Below are 21,554 nucleotides of genomic sequence, written 5' to 3'. Positions count from 1 at the left end.
CTGAACCCCAGCCGCCATGCTCCTGCCCGAAATCCAGAAGCATGGGAACTATTAAGAATTTCTTCAGGGACTGGAAATACCTGCTCAACAGGTGTCTAAATAAGAGGATTAGAGTGGCCAGGCCGATGGCACCCCAGGAGAACAAAGCTCCCTGCACAATTTATTTATTGGGAATTTAAAAAGACAGCCCACCCTCATCATCGATAGGCAAACGCTACCTTTCCTGAAAAGTGAAATGATGAAAAGATTTTTTTTTTTTTTTTTCAGACTAGAAGAAGAAAAACTTTGGGCTGGGAAAAGATAACTTTTTTTGAAAGGAGGGCCAGGTGCCAGGGAAATGCGCCATCCCTGTCCTCTTGTCTCTTGGGAGGCAAAACTCACAGACCTCAACTGTCCTGGGGGGCTGACCCGACCCCCGCCCTCCGCTCTCAGGGATGGAGGCTGGAGCGCAACTTGGGAGCTGGAAGCAAGGTGGGTGGGCCAAGTGGGCAAACACTCCTTAGACAGGTGAGAGCTGGAGGACGCAGGTCACCGTCAAGAGATGCAGAGTTGGTGTCACCTGCACACTCAGCATGGGGAAGGCGAGGCTCCGGTGCAGGAGCTGCCGGGGCCCCACCAAGGCAGTGGGGCAGGGGACTCAAGTCTGGACCTGCTGGCCATGCCCCAGTCAGCGCTAGGTTGGTGGCTCAGGCACAATCAGTGCTTGGCATTGAAGGGAAGGAAAGCAGAAAAGAAAGAATGAAAGGCCATATTTGCATTTCCACAGGCCAAACTCAGTAGAACAGGAGAGAGGATTTGAGCCGCTGATTAGTCCTTTTAAAGTAACAGGCGAGGCAGAGATGCAATGGAGTCCCATTTCTTTAGTCCTAAATGAGCTTTTGGCCCATCACAATCCAGGGTGTCCCGTCTCCCCCAAGGACATTCCTAGCCCTGCGGGATCTTGCCAGGAGGAAGGGCCTCCTGCTGCCGAGGCAGGGCTGGCTCCAGACCCGAGCAGGCGGCCAAGGGAGAGGGGCCCAGGTTCCCCCACCTGGGGGCAGCCAGGGAAGATGGCAGGTGTGGTCCTGGCACTTGCAGAGCCACCAGCCCCCTTCTCCATCCATCCCAAAGGTGGTGAACACACAGCACGGTGCTGCCCGGCCCCCCAGGCAAGCAGCCCTGGCAGGCTTGCCCACTAGGTGGGCATAGGTGGGCACCGCCTGGGAATTCTGCTCTTCCCAGCGCTCCAGGTGCAAGGAGCTGGCAAACCCAATACAAACGAGTTGCCTCTTCTGGCCTTTCTAAATCCTACATGTCTTTCAAGGCTGCTCAAATTTGCTTTTTAACAGTAGTTCTTCCAGAATGCAAAGCTTTCTCATTCCTCTGGACATACCTGGCGGGGCACCTGACTCTACTGTTGGGAGCTGCATGATGTTTATATTGTTACTTAATCTATATTACCTCTGCCTTACACTCCTCCAAACAGCCATGTGTATGGGAGCCTGGGCCCAGGGCCTTCCCCAAGGGCCTTGAAGACTGCACACGGCAGCTTGCTTGACCCGCTCTCCTTGTAAAATCAGGCCTCCAGAGCTAAATGTCGTCTAGAGCTTGCCTCCTTCCTGAAACTACCTCCTCCCTGAGACTCCCTGAGGTACTGTTATCTACAGGATAATCTATAATCCTCCCCTTCTTCCCTGTTGACTACAATCGATCCCTCCCTATGTCAGAAGACCCCCCCCCCCCCCGCCCCTCTCATAGCCATTTGAATATTTGAATGTCTTTGTCCTAACCCTTATAACCACTCCGTGGCCCCCCCAGCTTTTCCGGAGTGCCTTACACACCAAGCTCTGAACCCGCCACCGTTCAGGGCAGCTGACTCCCCACCCTGTAGGTAAGCCCCCAAAATAAAAGCTCATGTCTCAGAACATGTCCAGTGCTTCCTTTAGCCCTGCAGCTGCAAAAGCCCTCATGGGCCGTGACAATGCGATAAACCTTTCCTGCACTGTCAGCCCCGTTGGGCACAGTGCTGGGCTCTGGGGGTCCAAGGTTTAACACACAAATGCGCATTCTCTCCTGAGGGAGAAAAGCAAAACCCACACACACCAGGATAAGCACTAAAGTAGAGCACTATAGAAAAGGTTATCGGTAGAAGAGAGAGCAACTGTTGTGCGGGAAGGCTCCTGGGAGGAGGTGCCCTTTGGATTGGGCTTTGGAGGGTCACTAACCGTTTGCCCAGCGATGGCTGGGGGGGGGTGCTCCACGTGGCGGGAGGCTGCTGGGCTAGAGCGGACGGAGCAGGGTGGGCAGCGACCTGGGGTTGTGGGGAGAGGCTTGAAGGACATGTTAAAGAATTTTAATTTCATCCTGGAGACCGGGGTAGGGGAGTTTTAGGGACACCCCGCTCTGGGAGGGATGGTGAGACAATGTAGGACCAAAATGCTCAGGGGTGGCTGACACCCTCAGAGTGTACCCCACTCCTTCCCCCTTGGCACCTGTGCTCGGGCTGCGTCCTCCACCCAGAACGCCCTCCCCAGCTCCAGCAGCCTCCCACACACGCAGCCTTGCTGGTGCGGGGTTGGTGGTGGGGGTGGGGGTTCCAATCCAATGAATCCCTGAATCCCATTGCTGGGCCCAGTCCCTGTGTCTGACGCCACATTCTCTTACGGCCCAGTGCCTGGGGACTCACTCTCCAGCACTGCACACGGAAGAGCAGGGCTTGACCTTTCACCTTCTGTCCCACGTGGCTGGCCGGGCCCAGGCCTCTCTCCTCCCAGGCTCTCAGGAGTTCTCACCGCGGGGCCCCTGTCCAGTTTGGGCTCCGTGCCCCGGCTGCAGCTGCAGGAGGCTTCTCCCCCTACTCCCTGCCATCTCGTTGCAGTATCGACCGCTCCCTCCAGTGACCCACCCACCCGAGCTGCTGAGCGATGCAACGGGTCCGCCAAGTGGTAGCCAGATGTGCACCCAGCTGTTCCAGCTCGGAAACCCGAGACCCCCTCACCCTGATGACTCAACTCGTTTCAAACCAGAGCAACCCAATAATAGTGGCAAACCATAAAAGGCCTGAAAATCAGTGTTGGTGCCAAAGATCAGGCCTCGCTTTCTCTCTTTTTCCCAGGACGCTACAGGAGAAGGGGGCTACGGTTCACTAGCTATGGTTATTATTTGTAAAATTATTACTGCTATTGCTATACTGGACCCTCAACCATGACCTCATTTGATCCTCAAAGCAGACCTATGAGGAGGGCTGGGGCCAGGGTGAGGCAAGCCAGGCCCCCAGGGTGCCACATTTAAGGAAGCGTACACTCCCAAGTGCAGACCCTGCACCTGCATGAGCCTGAGGGTTAGTGCCTTCTTAAATGTTGCGCCCCAGGAGGCCGGGAGTCGGGATGGAAGGAACCTTGTCCCTATTTTATGGAGGGAGAACCTGAGCTTCAGAGAAGTGCATCTCGCGACCCAGTGCTGGTGGGTGCAGGATGCAGAAGAAATCCCCAATCCCTCTGGGCAAATCTAATACCTGATTGCTCTCCGCAGGGACCTGGCCACTCTCTCTGGCCTCCCCTTGCTGGTGGTCCTGGTGGCTGGGTTGGGGGGCCGGTTCCCAGGCTGGGTTGGTGCCCACCGCATCCCTCTGGACACACGGCACCTGGATGCTGGCCCCGGGAAGGCCCTCGTCCATCACTGAAAAGCTGCAGCTGCTCCGCAAGCCATCGGCCTCCTCCTCCCCGGAGTCCAGGTCGTGCAAGTAACACTCAGGCTCCTCGGCATCCATCTCTTCGTTTTTCAGATCCTCTGCGCCTTCCGCGTAAGCTTCCAAAACGGCAGCCAGGGGAACCTCGTAATGCGGATAATAGAAAAGGTCGTGGGGAATGACGGAAATCCTCGAGAGAGGTGGAGAGGGCTTGAAATTCAGCCCTTCCTCACTGTGGCTCCCGAGGGTCTCCAGGCTGACACTGCATCTTGGGGGGCTGGAAGGCAGTTCGTCTCCATCCTCCTCGAGGCTTTCGGTCTCCCCCTCGTCCTCGTCGCCAAGGCAGCGAGGGGACTTGCTCTTTGCCTTTCCACATACCTCTGGTTTGGGATCCATAGGTGCCTCTTCTGGAGCCAGAGAGCCTTGGGCTTCTTGTCCAGGGCCCCAGTGAGGTTGGTATTGGTCGGACTTCACTGGGAGCTCAGCAGACTCCTTCCATTTGTGGGCAGATTCAGCTCTCCTCTTACCCATTTTTTCAACACATTCCTCAGAAACATCATTCTCAGCAAGTTTTTCTTCCTGAGGTGAAGGGTCCTCATTGAAAGGGTGGCTGGTAGAAGCAAAATCAACTAGGTCACTGCTAAATTTAGAGGCTTTTAATGGTATGCCTCCAAAACAGCCTTCTTCATCCATTGCTTCTATACTCAGCAGCTTAACCTTGATCTCCAAGGAATCGGCTATAACGGTATTTTCTTCCAGGGATGAAAAAGAAGGACTTCCTTCTTGGTGGCTGGCTGTACTCTCCAATGCCCCATTCCAGGAGGAAGAGCCCTGGGGAGGTTGAGAATCACTGACCTTACTGTCCACCAACGAAACGTCATCCGGGGGCTCATCAGAGGCTGTGTCCGTGTTCTCTGGGTCTTCCAGTTTCGGTTTCTTTTCCTCATCAGCCTCTCTTGCCAAGATGTGTCCATCCTGCTTCAACTTCTTTGCCCTTCTTGGGCTCCCATCAAAGTGAAAATCTTGGCCATGGAAAGAGTCCTTACTGCAGGACGCGTCCTTGAAAGCGTCCGCCTCAAAGTCAAAGTGGACAGTTTTCTTGATTGGCAAAGAGTTGGACCTGCGGCCGTCCTTCCTGGATGATAAAATGGAAGACTCCGGAGACGGCTCGGTGACGTCGCTGGTCTTACACGAGCCGCCCTGAAGGACTTGGTCGATGATCTGCTGCATCAGTTCGTTTGAGCTGCCCGACAGTGCCCGCCCGGAGGCACCACCGAGGCAGGGCTGCACTTGGATTCCCATTGCACTCTCGGGCTGGTCGCAGACAAAGACTTTGGAGGGTGGGGGGTGACTGGTTTCATGGTTAACGGTGTAGGCATGCTCCCCATTTTCAGTCAGAAGCAAGACTTTGCTCTCCTGTTCAGAAGGGGTTTCTTTGATGCGGACAAAGGTGGATTCAATTGGGAATTCTTTTTCTGAGTCCACAAAATCTTCCTGCAAACAAACACAGGACAAGGTGAAATACGAGAGTTTCAGCAAACCCTGTACTTAGCTCTCAAAGAGCAAAACAAACATAAAAATATCCACTTCAAAAGTAACGCAACATGTAGAGGACCTAGCGATAGACAGCAAATAGTGAAGGGGTAACGATAATCTAATAAGAACAAATAAGTTATGGTGGGTAAACTGATGTTCTGGGAATGCTCAGGAACAACTATGATTTGTTAATTTCTGGGGAGGGGTATGGTAGTAACAAGTTCGCAGAAATGTAGTTACTTTAGGTTATTTGTTTTTCTTATTCCTTTGTTGGGTTATAGTCTGTTTATTTTCGTGGGGTAGGGTAGGAACACGTCAGAAACAATGTAGTTATTTTAGGTTATTTGTTTTTTTCTTATTCCTTTGTTTTAGTTTTGTTTGAAATGTTGTTTATATATATATATTTAAATTTTTTGATAAAGTTAAGAAAAACAAAAATAATGCATAACCAAAATACAAAACAAACAAACAAAAGAACATCCCACAAAAAACAAAAGTAATGCAAAAACAAACTCTAAACAGGATAAGCTCAAATAGACTGACACCTAGAAACATGATAATCAAACTAACAAATGCTATAGAGAGAGAATTATGAAAGTTGCAAGAGGGGATGACATACTTAAAGTGTTGAAAGGAAAAAATCACCAGCCAAGAATTCTATATTTGGCAAAACTGGCTTTTAAACATGAGGGAGAGATTAAGGCTTTCCCAAATAAGCAAAAACTGAGGGAGTTTTTCAGGTTGAAAGGAAAGGACAGCAGACAATAGATCAAAGTTGCATGAAAAAAGAAAGATCTCTGGTAAAGGTAATGAAAAGGGTAAATATAAATGTCAGTACTATGTTATTTTTTGTTTATAAGCCCATTTTTAACTTCCTATAATATCTCAAATGAAAATGTATACAAAGTAAATGATAAGTCAATGGCTTTGGACTTAATGTATAAAAATGTAATTTGTAACAAGAACTACATAAAGGTGAGAGGACTGTACATATGATATTAATGTTAAGTTGGTATCAAAGGAAGTGAGATTGGTAGAGGTTTATGACAGTAAATTTAAGCCCAATGGTAACCATAAAGAAAATACTGAAAAAATATGCATAGAAAAAAATGAGAAAGGATTCTAAAGGGTTCACTACAAAAATAAGGAAAGGATTTGAACCGACATTTCTCCAAAGAAGACAGACAAATGGCCAAGATGCTAAGCATCGTTAACCATTAGAGAAATCCAAATCAAAACAACAATGAGATGCCACCTCACACACATTAGAATTGCTATTATTAAAAAACCTGAAAGTCGTAAGTGTTGAAGAGGATTCAGAGAAATGGGAACCTTAGTACATTGTAGGTGGGAATGTGAAATGGTGCAGATGCTGTGGAAACAGTTTAGCAGTTCCCCAAAAAAGTTAAAAAGAGAGCTACCATATGACCCAGCAATCCCACTTGTAGATACATAGCCCAAAGAATGGAAAGCAGGGGTTCAGTCAGATATCTGTACACCGATGTGTCATAGCAGCATTATTCACAACAGTCAAAAAGCGGAAGCAACCCAAGTGTCCATCACTGATGAATGGATAAAGAAAATGTGGTGTATCCATACAATGGGATACTGTTCAGCTATAGAAAGGACTGAAGTTCTGACACATGTGAAGACATGGATGAACCTTGAAGACATCACACTGAATGAAATAAGTCAGACATGAAGGGACAGATATTGCATGATTCCACTTATATTAAATAGTTAGCATATGCAAATTCACAGCAACAGAAAGCAGATTACAGGTTACAGGGTGGTGGGAGCGAGAATGGGGATTTAAGGAAAATGGGTGGTGGTGAAGGTAACACAACATTGTGAGTAATTAATCCCACTGAATTGTATATTTGGGAGTAGTTAAAATGGGAAAGTACGTGTTGTCTATGTGTTTCCATAATTTAAAAAAGAAAGAGAAAGAGAGAGACTAAAGAGACAATAACAACTAAAGGCAGTACATGATTCCAGACTGGATCTAAGAATGGAGGAGAAAATGCCCAAAAGGATATTACTGGGACATATGGAAAAAAATGGAATACAGACTGTAAGCTTTATATCAGTGTTACATTTCTTGAACTTGAGAACTGTACTTAAGGTGGTTAAATAAGTGACCATCTGTAGAAAATGTACATGGAAGTACTAAGTGTTCAAGGAGCATGAAGTAAACAACCTATTCTCAAATGTTTAGAAGATAGAAAGATAGATGGATAGATAGCTGGAATGATGTGGCAAATGTGGCAAAATGTTAAAATTTGGTGGATCTGGGTACATGAGTGAGGGGTATGTTGGAGTTTTCTGTATGGGGTAGTATTACTTTTGCAACTGTCCTGTAAGTTTGAAACTATTTAAAAATAAATTTTTTAAAAAGTGTACCTTCAATTAAAAAAAAAAAATGCATGGTGTTCTGATCAAGATGTACCCAGCTATAAAAGGCTATTCTTCCTTCTGAAATGTGAAAGCACCAGATACATAAAAAACACTATTTTTTTCAAACGCTATGGATGCAAAGAAATATCAGTGAACTAAATTCTAGAGAAGGAAGAGCCCTTCCAAGGTGAGCAGAGGTTGGCAGCTACTTCACACCTGCATCATTGCCTAGTCTGGGTTTGGGCTAGTAGAAGAGCTAACCCACCTTGGATAAAGAGAAATCAGCCAATCCATTATGTGGGCTGGTGTGAGAGACTGAATCTGGAAGTGTCTCAAATTGAAAACCAATTTTCCTCACATACCAATTTTCCTACACAGACTTTTGCTAAGTAAGAGGCAGCTAGGGTCAGGGCTGAAAAACAGAATAATCTTGCTGCTATTGCAGTGCTTTGGTCCCAAAGCCCTGGTGGAGAGATGGGATTGACCGCATCCTCAAAACATCTGAAACTGGAGAACAAGAGAACTAAAGTTAAATACAGCGGCAACTCGGCCCCTAACCATCTCAACTCCTGACGAGATAAAAAAGACCAGCCCTTTATCTCAGATGCCTGTTTGAGAAAGGGCCTGGGAGAAAAATTTCACCTGCACCAGCCTGTCCTTTTATACATCAGGTCTGACATAAAATAAAAAATTTCAAGGCACAATGAAGCAGAAGAATGGGACCCATAAGCAAGAGAAACAACAGTCAATGGAAGTAGGCCCACCTATGACCCAGGTGTTAGATTTAGTGAAAAAAGATTCTAAAATAACTATGTGACCTACACTAAGAGAACCATAAAGGAAGTTCTTGGGTCTGAAGGGAAATGATCACAGTTGCAAGCCTGGATCTGAAGGAAGGAATGAAAAGTATCATAAATGGGAAACATACAGTCAATATAAAAAACTATTTAAAATTTTTTCTTTGAAAGTTTATTGTGTGTTTTAAGCAAAAATAATAACAAAAGTACTGGCGATTAAAACATATGCATTAGTTAAATCAATGATAATGTTAGCATGAAGGAGCTGAAAGGAACTGAAAGGAATTATACTGTTTCTATCTATCTATCTATCTATCCACCTACCTACCTATCTATCTACCTACCTACCTTCCTACCTATTTATCTATCTATCCCTCTAGCTATCTAATATGCATTGCACTTAAAGTGGTATAATATTAATTCAAGGTATATTCAGGCATGTTAAAGATGAATGTTATAATACCAAGAATAGCTACTAAAAAGATAAAACAAGGAGATATGGCTAAAACACCAATGCAGGAGTTAAAATGGAAAACCAAAAAATACTTGAATAATCCAAAAAAGTTAGGAAGGAAGAACGAAGGAACAAAGAACAGATGGGGACTCATGGAAAACAATATCAAGATGGTACATTAAATTTATATAAATGAACAAAATACATGCCAATTAAATGACAGTTTGTCAGAATGGATAAAAACAAGACTTAACTGTACACTTTTTATAAGAAATACACTTTAAACATAAGCACACATACACTGAAAGGAAAAAGATGTATCATGCAAACACTAATCCTAAGAAAACTTGTATGGCTATATTCATATCAGACTAAGTACACTTCAAGACAAAGAGGGAAATTTCATAAAGATAAAATGATCAGGTCATCAAAAAAGAAGCAACAATCCTAAATGTGTACATACCTAATAATAGAGCTTCAACACACGTAAGGCAAAAATTGACATAATTAAGAGGAGACATATATAATCCACAGTCAGAGTTGGAGATATTTAACACTTCTCTCCCTCCAATTGATAGGTAAAGCAAAAAAAAATGCATATTGAATATTAGAACAGCATATTAACCAAAGCAGCCTAATTGACGTTTAAAGAACATTAAGTCTCATAACTGCAAAAGTCATATTCTTTTCAAGTGCATCTGGCACATTTACCAAAATAATCCATATTCTAGCCCTTAAAGCTATGCCCAATACATTTCAAAGGATAATGAATTCTTAGAACAAAAAAGAAATTCCATTTGTGGAAGTTCAGAAAACACTGAATGATCCTTACCCAAACCTAAAATTCAACAACAGATTTCAATAAATATTGACTTGGGAGGGGAGCTGGGCATTGAGAGAACGAGGATCATTTTCTCTTTTCCATAGACTCCATAAAATTCAACTCCTTCATTAGAGCTTCTTAAATCCCTTTCTTCCAAAATGTTCAAATTATAGGGAGTGTATACTGCGGGGAGGCGGGGCTCCTAGCACAGTGTCTGGAAGATGGCCAGGGCTCAACAAATGTTTGTGGAAATGAACTCCACCCAGCTGAATTAGCAAGGGATGGTTCACTGGGTATCCGGAGGAGCTGAAGTGTCTTCCGTACTCCCTTGGGGGTTTAGAAGGCTTGTTCTCATGTGATTACCCATGTTCCATGTATCGCCTCTTGCTCACCTCTCTTTCCCCAGTCCTAGGCTCACACCCCAGCACTAGAGAGACAGCAATGCTGGATTTGCTGAACTGTGACTATGGCTTGGACTCAACCAAACACTTATTTTTTTTTACTTCAAACTCTGCTTCTAGTTTAAGAGCTCAGGGCTAATGAAAGCCCTGGTGTCTAGCATTTGAGAATGCAGTACTGGGCCTGGAAAACAGAATTACAAAATAATAAAAGTCACAGCCATTTGCTGAACATCAGCTGTGAGCCAAGGACAACTAAGTTCTTTACATACCTGTTTATTCTTCACACAACCCTGAAATGGGTCCCATGCGTGGTGGGACCTAGTCAGGCTCTTTGGGCTGCTGAAAACGGGGTCCCAGTTTCAGCAGTATGGTTAAGGGGTCTAAGAGCCTGAGCTTTGGAACCACAGAGACTGGGGCCAAGCCCCAGCTTGTACTCGTAGCTGTGTGACCCTGGAGAAATCATTTAGCCTCTCTGAGCATCTGCATGCTCATCTATAAAGTGGGGACCATGACACCAAGCCTGTGGGGTTGCCGATCCCCCTGGGTTACAAAGGCCACCGTACCTGACCACGCTCCAGCTGCAACAGCTCACCTGTCCCCCCACACCTGCCATGGGCATCCTTTAATCCTTTATGGATTTTTTTCTCTGTTTAGTAATTATAACTCCCTGAAATTGTAATGTGTTTGTTGACTTGTTATCGGTTTTCCCCATTAGAACAAAGCTACACAAGGGCAGTGCTGAGTCCCCTGAACCAGTAAATTACCAATAAATTCAATAAAGGGCTATTGTTGCGATGGTCATTGTCATAGTTACTATTATCTCAGGACTGCAGAAGGGTTGGGTGGGGGTTCAATGGAGCCCTGGCAACTTCTCAAAGGTCTGATTCTGCTGCTGAGACATCTGTCACTGAGTTCAATCTGGGACTGAAAATAAAAAGGTGTGCTTTCAAATGGTCATTATCCTTTATCATTTTTAACACTCTGATAAAATCTGGAAGACAGTTAAAATGTTCTACCTGTCATCTCAAGAATCAAGTAGCTGGTCCATACTACAAAAGAACATCTTCTATAATTTTAATAAAATTTGGTGTGGGAAGAGGAGTGTGAGAGGTGTGCTTATCTAGCTTCCTGTCTGGCTTTTAAACTTAATTTATACGTGTATATATAATTGTGAAAGAGCCCTTCAAGTGTGGCAAGGCAACCTTCCAAGGATTTGAGATCGACTCTTGATTGTTATTACTTGTCATCCGGAACAACACAGACCAAGTCCCAGCTTCATCTGCTGGCCAGCTAATGGAAAGGTACAGTTTCTGAATTAAAGGTAAGGAAAACAAACGTACGGCTTCCAGCTCCGGAGAGTGTTCTAGGAACTGTGCCACGTAAGTCACGATGGACTGCTCATCTGGCGTGTCAACCATAATGTCTGTTGAGAGGAACAAAGGAGTTAGCAGCATACGTGAACACACAATTTTTAAGTTGGAGAGCAGGACCTGTGAGGAGGTAGGAGCCCACAGATCACTGAGTATGTTTTCTCTTTAATTTACACCCAAAGAAATCTGGGCCCAGAGAGGGTAAATCATCTGAAATCTCACAGTGGCTGATGAGGAGGTGGGATGCAGAATCCAGGGCTCCTTATTGCCAAGCTTTGTCCATATGCCCTGCTGTCTCGGTCCCTTCCACAGAGAACACAGTGATCGGGGAACCGAGACACACCCCAGTGGGAGCCCTAAATCAGCCCAACCCACATGGAAGCAATAGGATGGAGAAAGCCACGCCCCTTAAAAAGGTAAATGGCCTCTGACCCTGTCATTCTGCATATGGGACCTAGAAATAATCTGAGATGTGTAGTGAGCTTCATTAAAAAAAAGATGTTCACTGCAGTGTTATTTAAAAAAGGGAGTATCTTGGAGAACTTTGATGGTATTCCCACTAGATGGGCTGTTACGCAGCCAATAAAAATATATAATGAAGACTTTACAGCACCACGTAACATACTCAAGTTGTAATTACAATGTTAAGAAAAAAAAGTAAGATAAAACTATACATACACTAAATGATCCCAATTATGTATAAAAACTGTAATTAGATGCATGGAAATATATGGGACAAAAGGCATTTTCTAAGTGATAGGAATACAGGAAATTTCAAAAGTTCTTCATTAGACTTTTTTCTGTATTTTCCAAATTTTCTATATGGAGTGGCAGATGTTCCTTTTGTAATAAACCACTGTATACATTAAAAAAAGAAAGAGCATGAGAACCACCACTACCTTCCGGCTCCAGGAGCCTGGGGATGTGCAGGGCATCGTGCGCGATGCTGAAAGCCTTCTCTAGATTCTCCCGCGTGGAGTCCTCCAAGGCCTGCTTCATGTCGACCAGGCTGGGGTCAATGGCCTTTATGATGGCCAGGAAAGCCAACCCACTTCTCCAGCTGCCCGCGAAGTCCTGCACTGCCACGCCATACCTAGTAAAAACAGTAGCAGGGCAGCAATGCAGGTCAGTAAACGAACTTGAAGACATAGAGGTCCGCACACAGCAGCCTCACCAGCCACTGAGCAGGAGTTGCCAACCTCACCAGACAAAGGGACAGCTGCACTGAGCCATTCCTAGTTCCATTTCCGGAGAAACAGAATAAGAAGGTCTAATGTCACATCAAGAGGCAAAGTAGGCTCTTGTTTATCCATTCATCTGTTGATGGATGCTTGGTATATACCTACAATGGAATATTAGGCAGCCGTAAAAAGGAATGCAGTTCTGATCGTGCTGCAACGTGGAAGAATCTTGAAGACAGCATGTTGGGTGAAATAAGTCAGACGCAAAAGGACAAATATTGGGTGATCTCACTTGTCTGAAATAACTTATAATATGCACATTCATAGAGACTGAAAGCAGATTACAGAGTACCAGGGATGGGAGGTGGGAAAAGGGGAGTTAATGCTTAAGGGGTACAGAGTTTCTATTTGGGGTGATGGAAAAGTTTTGGTAATGGATAGCGGCGATGGTAGCACAACATCATGAACGTAATTAAATAGCACTGAACTGTATACTTCAAAGTGGCTAAAATGGGAAGCGTTAATGTTATCTATATGCTGTCACAATAAATGTTAAAAAAAAAAAAAGAATATTGTGTTGCTAAATTCCTAAATATATAAAAGAGCAATTTTATAAACTATTCATTTTATCAGCAATATTCAAAATTTAGCAAAAGAGGGTATCCCAGATTTATCCCAGCTGCCCCTCTTTCTAGAGGTGTGGCCTTGAGCAAGTCATGAACCCACTCTGAGCCTCGGGCTCCTCAGTTGTAGGATGGGGATCAGCATATGGCCAACTCGCTGGGGATATGAGTGGGATCTATTAGGCTGAACCCACAAGAACAGAGATGTCACATGCTCAACCAAATGAGCGACGCAGGTAGCAGAGTGATCAGACATGGAAGCCGAGCAGCCGTGGAAGCCACGCGTTGAATGGCAGGTAACATCATTATGAATACAAATAAATTTATCATTTTAAAAGTGAGGGACAAAACCAGATATCCTGCTAGGCACTAATTCCCCTTTAGAATCCATCCCCAGAGATCCCATCAATCTCTCAACCTGGCCACTGAGTCTTTTTTTAAGAAATAACATAAAATGAAATAAAATAAAATAAAATAGCTTTTTCATATTGAAATCATTTAAGACTCACAAGAAGTTACAAAATTCATTCAGAGTGTACCCTTCACTCAGCTTCCTCCAAAGCTAGCATCTTACATAAACAGAGTATATTACCAAAACCAGGAAGCTGACATTAGTACAAGGTTATTAACTAAAGTACCTTATTCAGATTTCACCAATTTTTGCATGCATGCATTTTGGCGGTTGCATGGAATGGGGAGGAGGGGTGTTTATAGTACCATGAAATTCTCTCACTAGTAGAAATTCATGTAACCAATACCCCAATCAAGAAATAGAAATGTTCCATCACCCCAAAGAAACTTCTTCCCTTTTATAGCCATACTCTCCCCCCAACCCTAACCCATGACAATGAGCTCTCTTTCAGTTGATTTATTTTTCAGCATTTAATGGTTGTTTACATTAATTGACTCTAATCTATCATGCTCAAACCCTCGTCCAAAACTCCTAAGATCTAAGCTCCCTTCCATTTTTATTTCCAGACACTGGGGAGAAGGGAACCAACATTTGCTTATTATGTGCTGGCCCCGTGCAAGGAGCTTTCACATATTTTATTTCAGTTAATCCTAACCATCCCCTAAGGCAGTGAATAATAAATTACCACTTTGCAGAGGAGGCTTGGAGAGTGAGTGATTCACTTAGGATCTCACCCAATCTGTATGTGGCCTGGGTGGGCGTGGCTTCCGCTCCCAGGGTCTGGCTTCCTACCCGCCCAGCCCACGGCCTGGAGCTGTGAGTGACAAGCCCCCATGCAAACCTGCTGAACCCTCCCACTGGGGGCACAGGCTCCAACTGCGGTTCGGGAGGTCACTGTTTTGGTTTTGGGAAGATCAGACTTCATGTATGTTTCAGCCTTTATTATTATTATTATTTTTTTAACTTGGTAATGATTTTGAATGACAACCTGAAGCTTAACAGTAATTATGCACATTATTACAACCCTAGCTATACCACTTGGGGATCTCACAGGATGCAAGTCCTTTTGATTTGCATTCAAGTCCTCTCATCAGCTTTCTCCTAAACCAAACATTCTATAGAATTTTTTTTTTTCTTTGCAAAAGCTGAAAATTGCCCAGTGTTCCCTGCTCTGATTGGCTGTATAACTGGCACCTAATAAATGTCAATTTCCCTTTCCTCTGCCCACTCCAAGACCAGCTTGGGCAGACAGGCAGCGGATAAGGGCTGCCAGCTTACTTCCTGGTTTTCCTTTGGACCCACGCCAACAGGGTCCTGATGGCCTTCCTCTGGTCTTTCACGGATATGGCTGCGTTCCTCTCCGTGGTGGGCGTGGGCGGGAAGGAGGAGTCCGAGTCCGTGCCCCCCGAGCCAGGTGACAGGCTGGAAGATGGAGAATTTCTGCTGAGGTTGCCCGTGAGCTCCTTAATCTAGAAGGAAACGACATTTCAGATCCCACGGACAGAGCAGGCCTCTGCGTGTGCACCCCGGTCTGGACAGCAGCCATGGGGACCCCACCATTGTGACCAGCTCACACAGAACCGGCTCTCCAGAGATGGAGAAGCCCCTTCCTGACAGGTGGCCTGGCCACTTTCTTTGGTGTTCAGTGGATGCCGTTACACTTCCCAGGGAAGAAGGCCACTCCTGGAGTCTGTCTGGTGCTGGTCCAGCGCTGACACTAGGTTTTCCCGACCCACCTCCAACCACCCCTGTCCTCTCATTGCTGCCACTCCTGGAATGTGCCAGGCTGTCTCAAGCCCCACTGCCTTTGCTCCTGCAGATCCTGCTGCCCTGGGAGGAACTTCCTGTCATCACTGAACTCCTGGCCCCCCACTCCCAAGTGACTAGAATGCACAGTGAAGTCAGAGACTCAGGGTCTGACGCACTCCTACTCATCCCTCAAAACCCACCCCAGAGTCACATCTTCCAGGAAGTTTTCCTCATTCTCCTCTGCCATCTGAGGCAGTAGCCCCTCCTCAATGCTCTTACAACACCATGCTCATACCTCGAACATGGCTTGTACCACAGAGTTCTAGAATATGGGATCAACTTGTCTGTGATCCTAAAGGGTCACAAGGGCAGGGCTTTGTATGTTCAGTGCCTGGCCCATAGGAGCAACTCAATCAACATTTACTAAATGAATGAATGGAGGCCTGACCTCCAACACATTTTCTGGATGCTTCCTGCATCTGTCAGGAAGTTTAACAACAAATGTCCATCCCTAAAGTCTGCATATAGCCCTGTGCAGTTGGTAGAGGGCTTTTGCGCATGGCTTCTCTTGGTGGTCACCACAGCCCTGCGAGATAAACATTATGACCCATACATAATATATATGGATCATAATGTTCCCATTTCATAGTTGTTGACACTGAGGCTCAGAGATAATTTTTTTTCCCTTTATGTCCCAGATTCACACAGAACTGCATCTCTTGTCTCCAAACCCTGTTTGTGCTCGTTCTTCTCTGAAATGTAAGAATTGAGTCAAATGACTCAGCAAATTACCCCCTACCCCATGCAGATCATTTTTACTCTTGGGGGAGGGCAAATAAATGATGGGCCATGATTTTCTATTTCACGAATTAGAAGACAAGCTCTCTGCTCACTGTTCTTATTCAGGGATATGAATTTGAACATAATTTAAACCCTTTGCAACTTCGAACCTTTGCACTCCAGTAACAACTCCTGTCTTTCTTGTATAAAATCTGTATTTCCAAACAGAATTACACCAGATGCAACCCGTCACATATTCCTCTCCCAAAAATATCTTTAAGACAGTTTCTTTAATTGTCTTTGCTGACCACTCGCATAATATTAGAGAAATAACTCTTCCAATTTCAATTTTTGGTCAGAAGTATTTCCCCAGTTCTTTCTGAGGCTTGTGGCACTTTAGAACAAAACTATTTTCTGAAGCAAATATTTACTCTAACTTCAAACCCTGAGGATGGACACACTATTCTGGAGAAGAGACCTCATGCCCCTTTTAAAACTACCAGTGCTAAAAATTTTCAGGAAATGGGTTCCTCTGATTCTTTTCTTCAGTAAACAGAAGAGTCAAAATCCACCTGAAGTGAAATCTCATTTTCTCCCCTGATCTGATCTCACTCTGTCTCGCTGCTGCTAAATAGACCCGAGAAGATGGTTATCGTGTGTGTTCAGGACAGGAAATTATTTTACCTGGAAGAAGAGGATTATGTTCCATATCAGCCCAAGGATCAAAGAGGGATTGCCATCCGCTATTTCCGCCGCATCGATGCTAACCAATTTTACCTGGAGAGAAGTGATTTATGAGCTCCAAGCAGGTGTCCAGGCAGGTGATTCTCTGATGCCCTCGAGAGCCCGTTTCCTTGCTTACCCTGTGTGGTTCTGCTCTGCCTAAGGTCACCTCTCTGGGACACCCAGCGTGCAAAAGTTATGTCTAATCAACACGCACATAGTACTTACCATGTGCAGACTCTATACTGAGTTCCGTGTAAATATTAACTCAGCAATTCTCACCATAACCCTACGATATAGGGTCTGCTATTATCTCTACATTTCAAGTAAGGAAATTTCAGAAAGGTTTAAAATAAGGTGCCCAGGGTCTCCCAGTTAGTGAGGTTTTAGTATTCTTTTCTAAGGAGAGATGGTAAGTACAATAGGTTTGTCTGCATGCTACAGCAAAATCTCAGACCACAAGGTTTAATGACCCAGAACAAACACAAAGCACTGGACATGCAATCATGGACCACAGATGGACAAGATAATAATCACTCCATCGTTATCACAACTAGCATGCTGTGATGAGGCTTGTACGAGAATTTCTGCATCGTTATAAAATGTCCTATTGGTCGGTTAAAACAGCATTCTGTAGAAATGCTCAGGGAATTACCTATTTATTTAACTGTGTTCTAACCGCAGAATGATGCTCTTGGTAAATCCCTGAGGCAGTGGTTTGCAAAGTCTGGTACCTGGACAAGCAGCATCAGGGTCACCTGGGAACTTGCTAGAAATGCAAATTTTCGGGCTCCTCCCCAGACCTATTAAATCAGAAACTCTGGGATAGGGCCCAGGCAATCTGTGTTCTAACAAGCCCTCCAGGTGATTCCAATGCATGCTCAAGATTGAGGACTACTAAAAACTAAGCCATCAATTTATTCTGCAAACAAAATCTAAGGACATAGAACAGGGGGCCGCAAACTTCTTCTGTAAAGGGCTGATAAATAAGAATATCAGGCTTTGCAGGCCACATTCGGTCTCTGTCACATTTTTTTCCTTCTACTTTTTGTTTTTCCTTTTAACAATCTTCAACAAATACAAAAACCATTCTTCAGGTGGAAGAGAGAGGAAATCAAGAAAGTCAAGGTATACTTTCAGATCCGCCCTGCAAAATTCTGCCTGGGAGACTGGGGAAAGTAAAAATGAAGAGAGCTTCTCCTATGAAGACTGCTCTTTTCCCTCATTTATTCCCTTTCTCTCGTGGCTTTTTAAAAGGTTTGACCCTGGTCTCTGATCCTATCAGTTTGTTGGGAGCTTCTGACAACACCAATCAGCTCAGCCTGGGTTGAAGCAGATTGAGGTCCCTGGCTGAGGTTTGTTCTGCGTACGGATGCCACGCATGGAATTCAGACAACCCGGGCTCCTTGCTGGTGGGCTGGAAGCCAGGAAGGAAGTAGTCAATTTATCGTGAATAACACATCCAGTAAAATGCGGGTCCAGTATTCTGTCTACACTCGTCAGCAGTGCACGTGGTGAATTACTTGTGACACTTTGCCTCCTCTTCTCCTAACCCTCTACCTCCGACAGCTCCTCCATCTTGGTTGGCTTCCTGAACCCATTCCAGGGCAGGGGAATCAAAGCGGTGAGGCAACTTGATCACCCCTGGCCTTCTCGCTGCCTGGAGAAAACCGAAAGGACAACCGATAGCCAAGGCCATCTGTGCTGAGGTTTGCGGAAAATGTTCCAAAGTGAGAAATGTCAGAACTGCCTTGCAGGGTGCACTGAGCATAATGGAGATCCATCCAGAAAGGGGGCAGAGAGGGGTGGACCCGCCTTCCCGTGCTAGAAGAGGCCAGCTCGGATTTGCGGGGGGTCATGTGGAGAATAAAGCCCTCTCCTGCCCACGACATGGGGAACCTGGGCAGGGAAGGTGGCGGTTGCAAGGCCCCCTGGAGCAGACATGCCCAAACACCTTGCCTGGGTGTCCTGTCTCTAGTGATCGACAGTCAACAGACAACTTCATAGCCAGGCTGCAGTCAAGTGCTTCGATGACATCCTCCTCCTCCTCCTAACTCAATGGGTTTTTCCAGGCTGAACAAGTGGTTTATGGAACATCCTCCCGCTTCAGGCTGGTGCAGCCAGCTGGGGGGAAAGCTCGGGGCTGGGACAGCAATATTGGTCTTTGTGACAGTAGCTTCCCCTGGGGGACACTGGGTCCCTGCTAAGTGATTTTCAAGGCTTAGTTCATTCCATGCTCATAAGAACCAGTTCAAGGGATACTATCATCCCCATTTCACAGGTGACAAAGCTGAGGCTCAGAGAGGGTGAATGACTTGCTGTAGGCCACAGAGCTGGTTCTGTGGGGCAGCCGATCTCTGACTTGAGAGAAAGCTCTGTGCCCTGGGGCGTCTCATCACGGGGAGAGGGGGGAGAACCCAGCAGCCTAACACCACCTGGATCCGGGAGCTCACAGGACCTGGCCACTGTCCCCTCCTGCCCTGGTCACCCCATTCTGGGCACTGCTTTGGCTTGGCAGAGCCCTTGGGGCCTCTTCTCCCTTGAGCTGGGACAGTGGGGCAGGAAGGGGCAGCAAGGCCCATGCCCAGTTTTTGTGAATTTGGGGAATGGGCCCGAGACTGCATCTGAAATGTGTTGCTACCTATCATGCTCACCTGTGCTCACCTTCCCCCTGGGCTGTTACCTGTTCTGCCCACTTGGTAGATGGGGGCCAAATGGGGCACACAGCTGGTAGACCACACCTGCATACGGAATCTTTCCAGATTCTCTAATTAACAAGAAGGGGGGCAGTGCAGATTTAATGTGCCATCGTGCTTGTAGTAGATTGAATTATGTACCCCAACAAAAACATGTTCTTAATCTTAATCTGCATTCCTGTGGGTAGGAACTCATTTGTAAACAAGACCCTTTAAAAATATATTGTCAGTTAATGTGCAGACTCCTGTGAGCAGGATCTTCTAAAATCCTATTAAGGTGTGGGCAACCTGAGTGAGGATGGGCCTGAATCCTGTGACGGGAGGGCTGATTAAGAGAGGAAATCCAGACACAGCCAGAGGAACCAGCAGTAGAAAGTCAGCAGCAAACCGGAAGAGGAGACACAAGACGCAAAGAAAGAGAGAGAGAGATGGCCACGTGTCAGAGGTGCAGTCGTAAGCCGAGAACCCCAAGGATTGGGGAAAGCCAGCACCAGAAGGCTATAGACCCCAGGGGAGAGCACAGCCTTACAGGAAACACCTTGGTGTTGGAATTCCAGCCTCCAAAACCACGAGCCAATAAATTCCTGTTGTTAAGCCAACCCATTGTGTGTATTTGTCACAGCAGCCTGGTGACCAAAGCTCTTACAGAGTGTTTGGGAAACGTGTGGAGTATCCACTGGATGCCATGGCCGGGGCCGGGCTCTGACTGTGACGTGTCCGGGCCAGGCCATCCGAGCCCTGGCTGTGCTCCCTGGCATGGCCACACCTGGGCACAGGCTGGTCCTGCTCCCCAGGGGGCCCTTCTGCCTGCTCCCCCAGGCTCGGCTGCTCATTTTCGCCTTAGCAGGATAGTCTCCTTGTGGGGCTCTGGGGAAAAGTGCATCCTTTTGTCCACATGATGTCTCTTCTGCCAGCTCTAAGTCCCTTGAAGGGTGAGATGCATTTCTTATGCACCCCCACCCCCACCCCAACTACGAGCCCTGCTCCAGGCCCCCGGGAGACACTCAGCAGAGGTGCCCTGCACGGTACCTGGAAGCAAGCCTATAACCTACCTGGGTAATTCTGACAAAGGCAGGGGGAGATTTGCTTGCAGGACTTAAGAAGGGTTGCACTGTATTTTCCAAAAAGACATGTTCAAGTCTTAACGCCCGGTCCCATGAGTGAGACTTTATTTGGGTCTTTGAAGATGTTATTAGTGAAGCTGAGGCCACACTGGATTAGGATGGGCCCTGACCCAATATGTGATTGGTGTCCAGACAAGAAGAGGACAACTGGCACAGATAGACAGAGTCGCAGGGGAGAAGGTCAGGTGTCGAAGGAGGCAGAGAACACCACGGACTGCCAGCAAGCCACCACGGAAGCCAGGGGACAGGCACGAACAGACGGATTTAGAGGGAATCTGCCAGCACTTTGACTTCAGACTTCCAGCCTGAACCGAGAGAGAATAAATGTCTGTTGTGTTAAGCCCCCCGGTTTCTGGTAGTGTTACGGGAGCCCCAGGAAACAGTGGATACAGTAGGCGATTCCTTAGGAGTCAGCAAAGGTGGAAGGATGAGCAAGTGCCTGGGGCGGCTGTCCGAAGGTCCCATGTGCCCTTTACAGTTCAGGGGTGGATGCTGCTCAGAAGAGCCAAGCAGAATGCTGTCCCCAAGAGCAGGCAGGAGTCAGAGATGCTCCTGGGAGCAGGTGACACAGCAAGAGCCAAGGCTGGCAGAGCCTTCCCTCCGTGCCGACCATTAGCTGATCCTGGGTTGGCACATTCAAGCCTCCTGAGTAGCGTTCTTACTGTCACCTCTCTTTTACCGATGAGGACACAGAAGCTTAGACAGGCTTCATGATTTTCCCACCGTTTTCCTGCAGGAAGTGGGGGAGCGCCATGACTTGAAACCGAGGTGGCCGTGCTCCAAGCCTGTGCTCTCTCCTAAGCACCGTGCCAGGGTGCAGG

At 46.3% G+C, this 21,554-nt stretch overlaps 1 protein-coding gene across 3 annotated transcripts in view; it reads right to left on the bottom strand.

Annotated features, from left to right (window-relative positions):
- CLMN (calmin) overlaps positions 1 to 21,554 on the bottom strand; it is a 127,170-nt gene that overhangs the window by 15,042 nt on the left and 90,574 nt on the right. For all 3 annotated transcript variants that reach the window (XM_037831951.1, XM_037831953.1, XM_037831954.1), the window contains exons 5-9: positions 16,875 to 16,967; positions 14,940 to 15,130; positions 12,345 to 12,538; positions 11,416 to 11,498; positions 3,494 to 5,161 (exon numbers count right to left, since the gene is read on the bottom strand). In XM_037831951.1, the coding sequence (XP_037687879.1) occupies positions 3,494 to 5,161; positions 11,416 to 11,498; positions 12,345 to 12,538; positions 14,940 to 15,130; positions 16,875 to 16,967 (2,229 nt within the window). The remainder of the gene's footprint in view (positions 1 to 3,493; positions 5,162 to 11,415; positions 11,499 to 12,344; positions 12,539 to 14,939; positions 15,131 to 16,874; positions 16,968 to 21,554) is intronic.

The sequence above is a fragment of the Choloepus didactylus genome, chromosome 4 (assembly GCF_015220235.1).
Source record: "Choloepus didactylus isolate mChoDid1 chromosome 4, mChoDid1.pri, whole genome shotgun sequence".
Lineage (NCBI taxonomy): Eukaryota > Metazoa > Chordata > Mammalia > Pilosa > Megalonychidae > Choloepus > Choloepus didactylus.
Note: the sequence above shows the minus strand (reverse complement) of the source record. Positions and strands in the feature narration are given on the sequence as shown.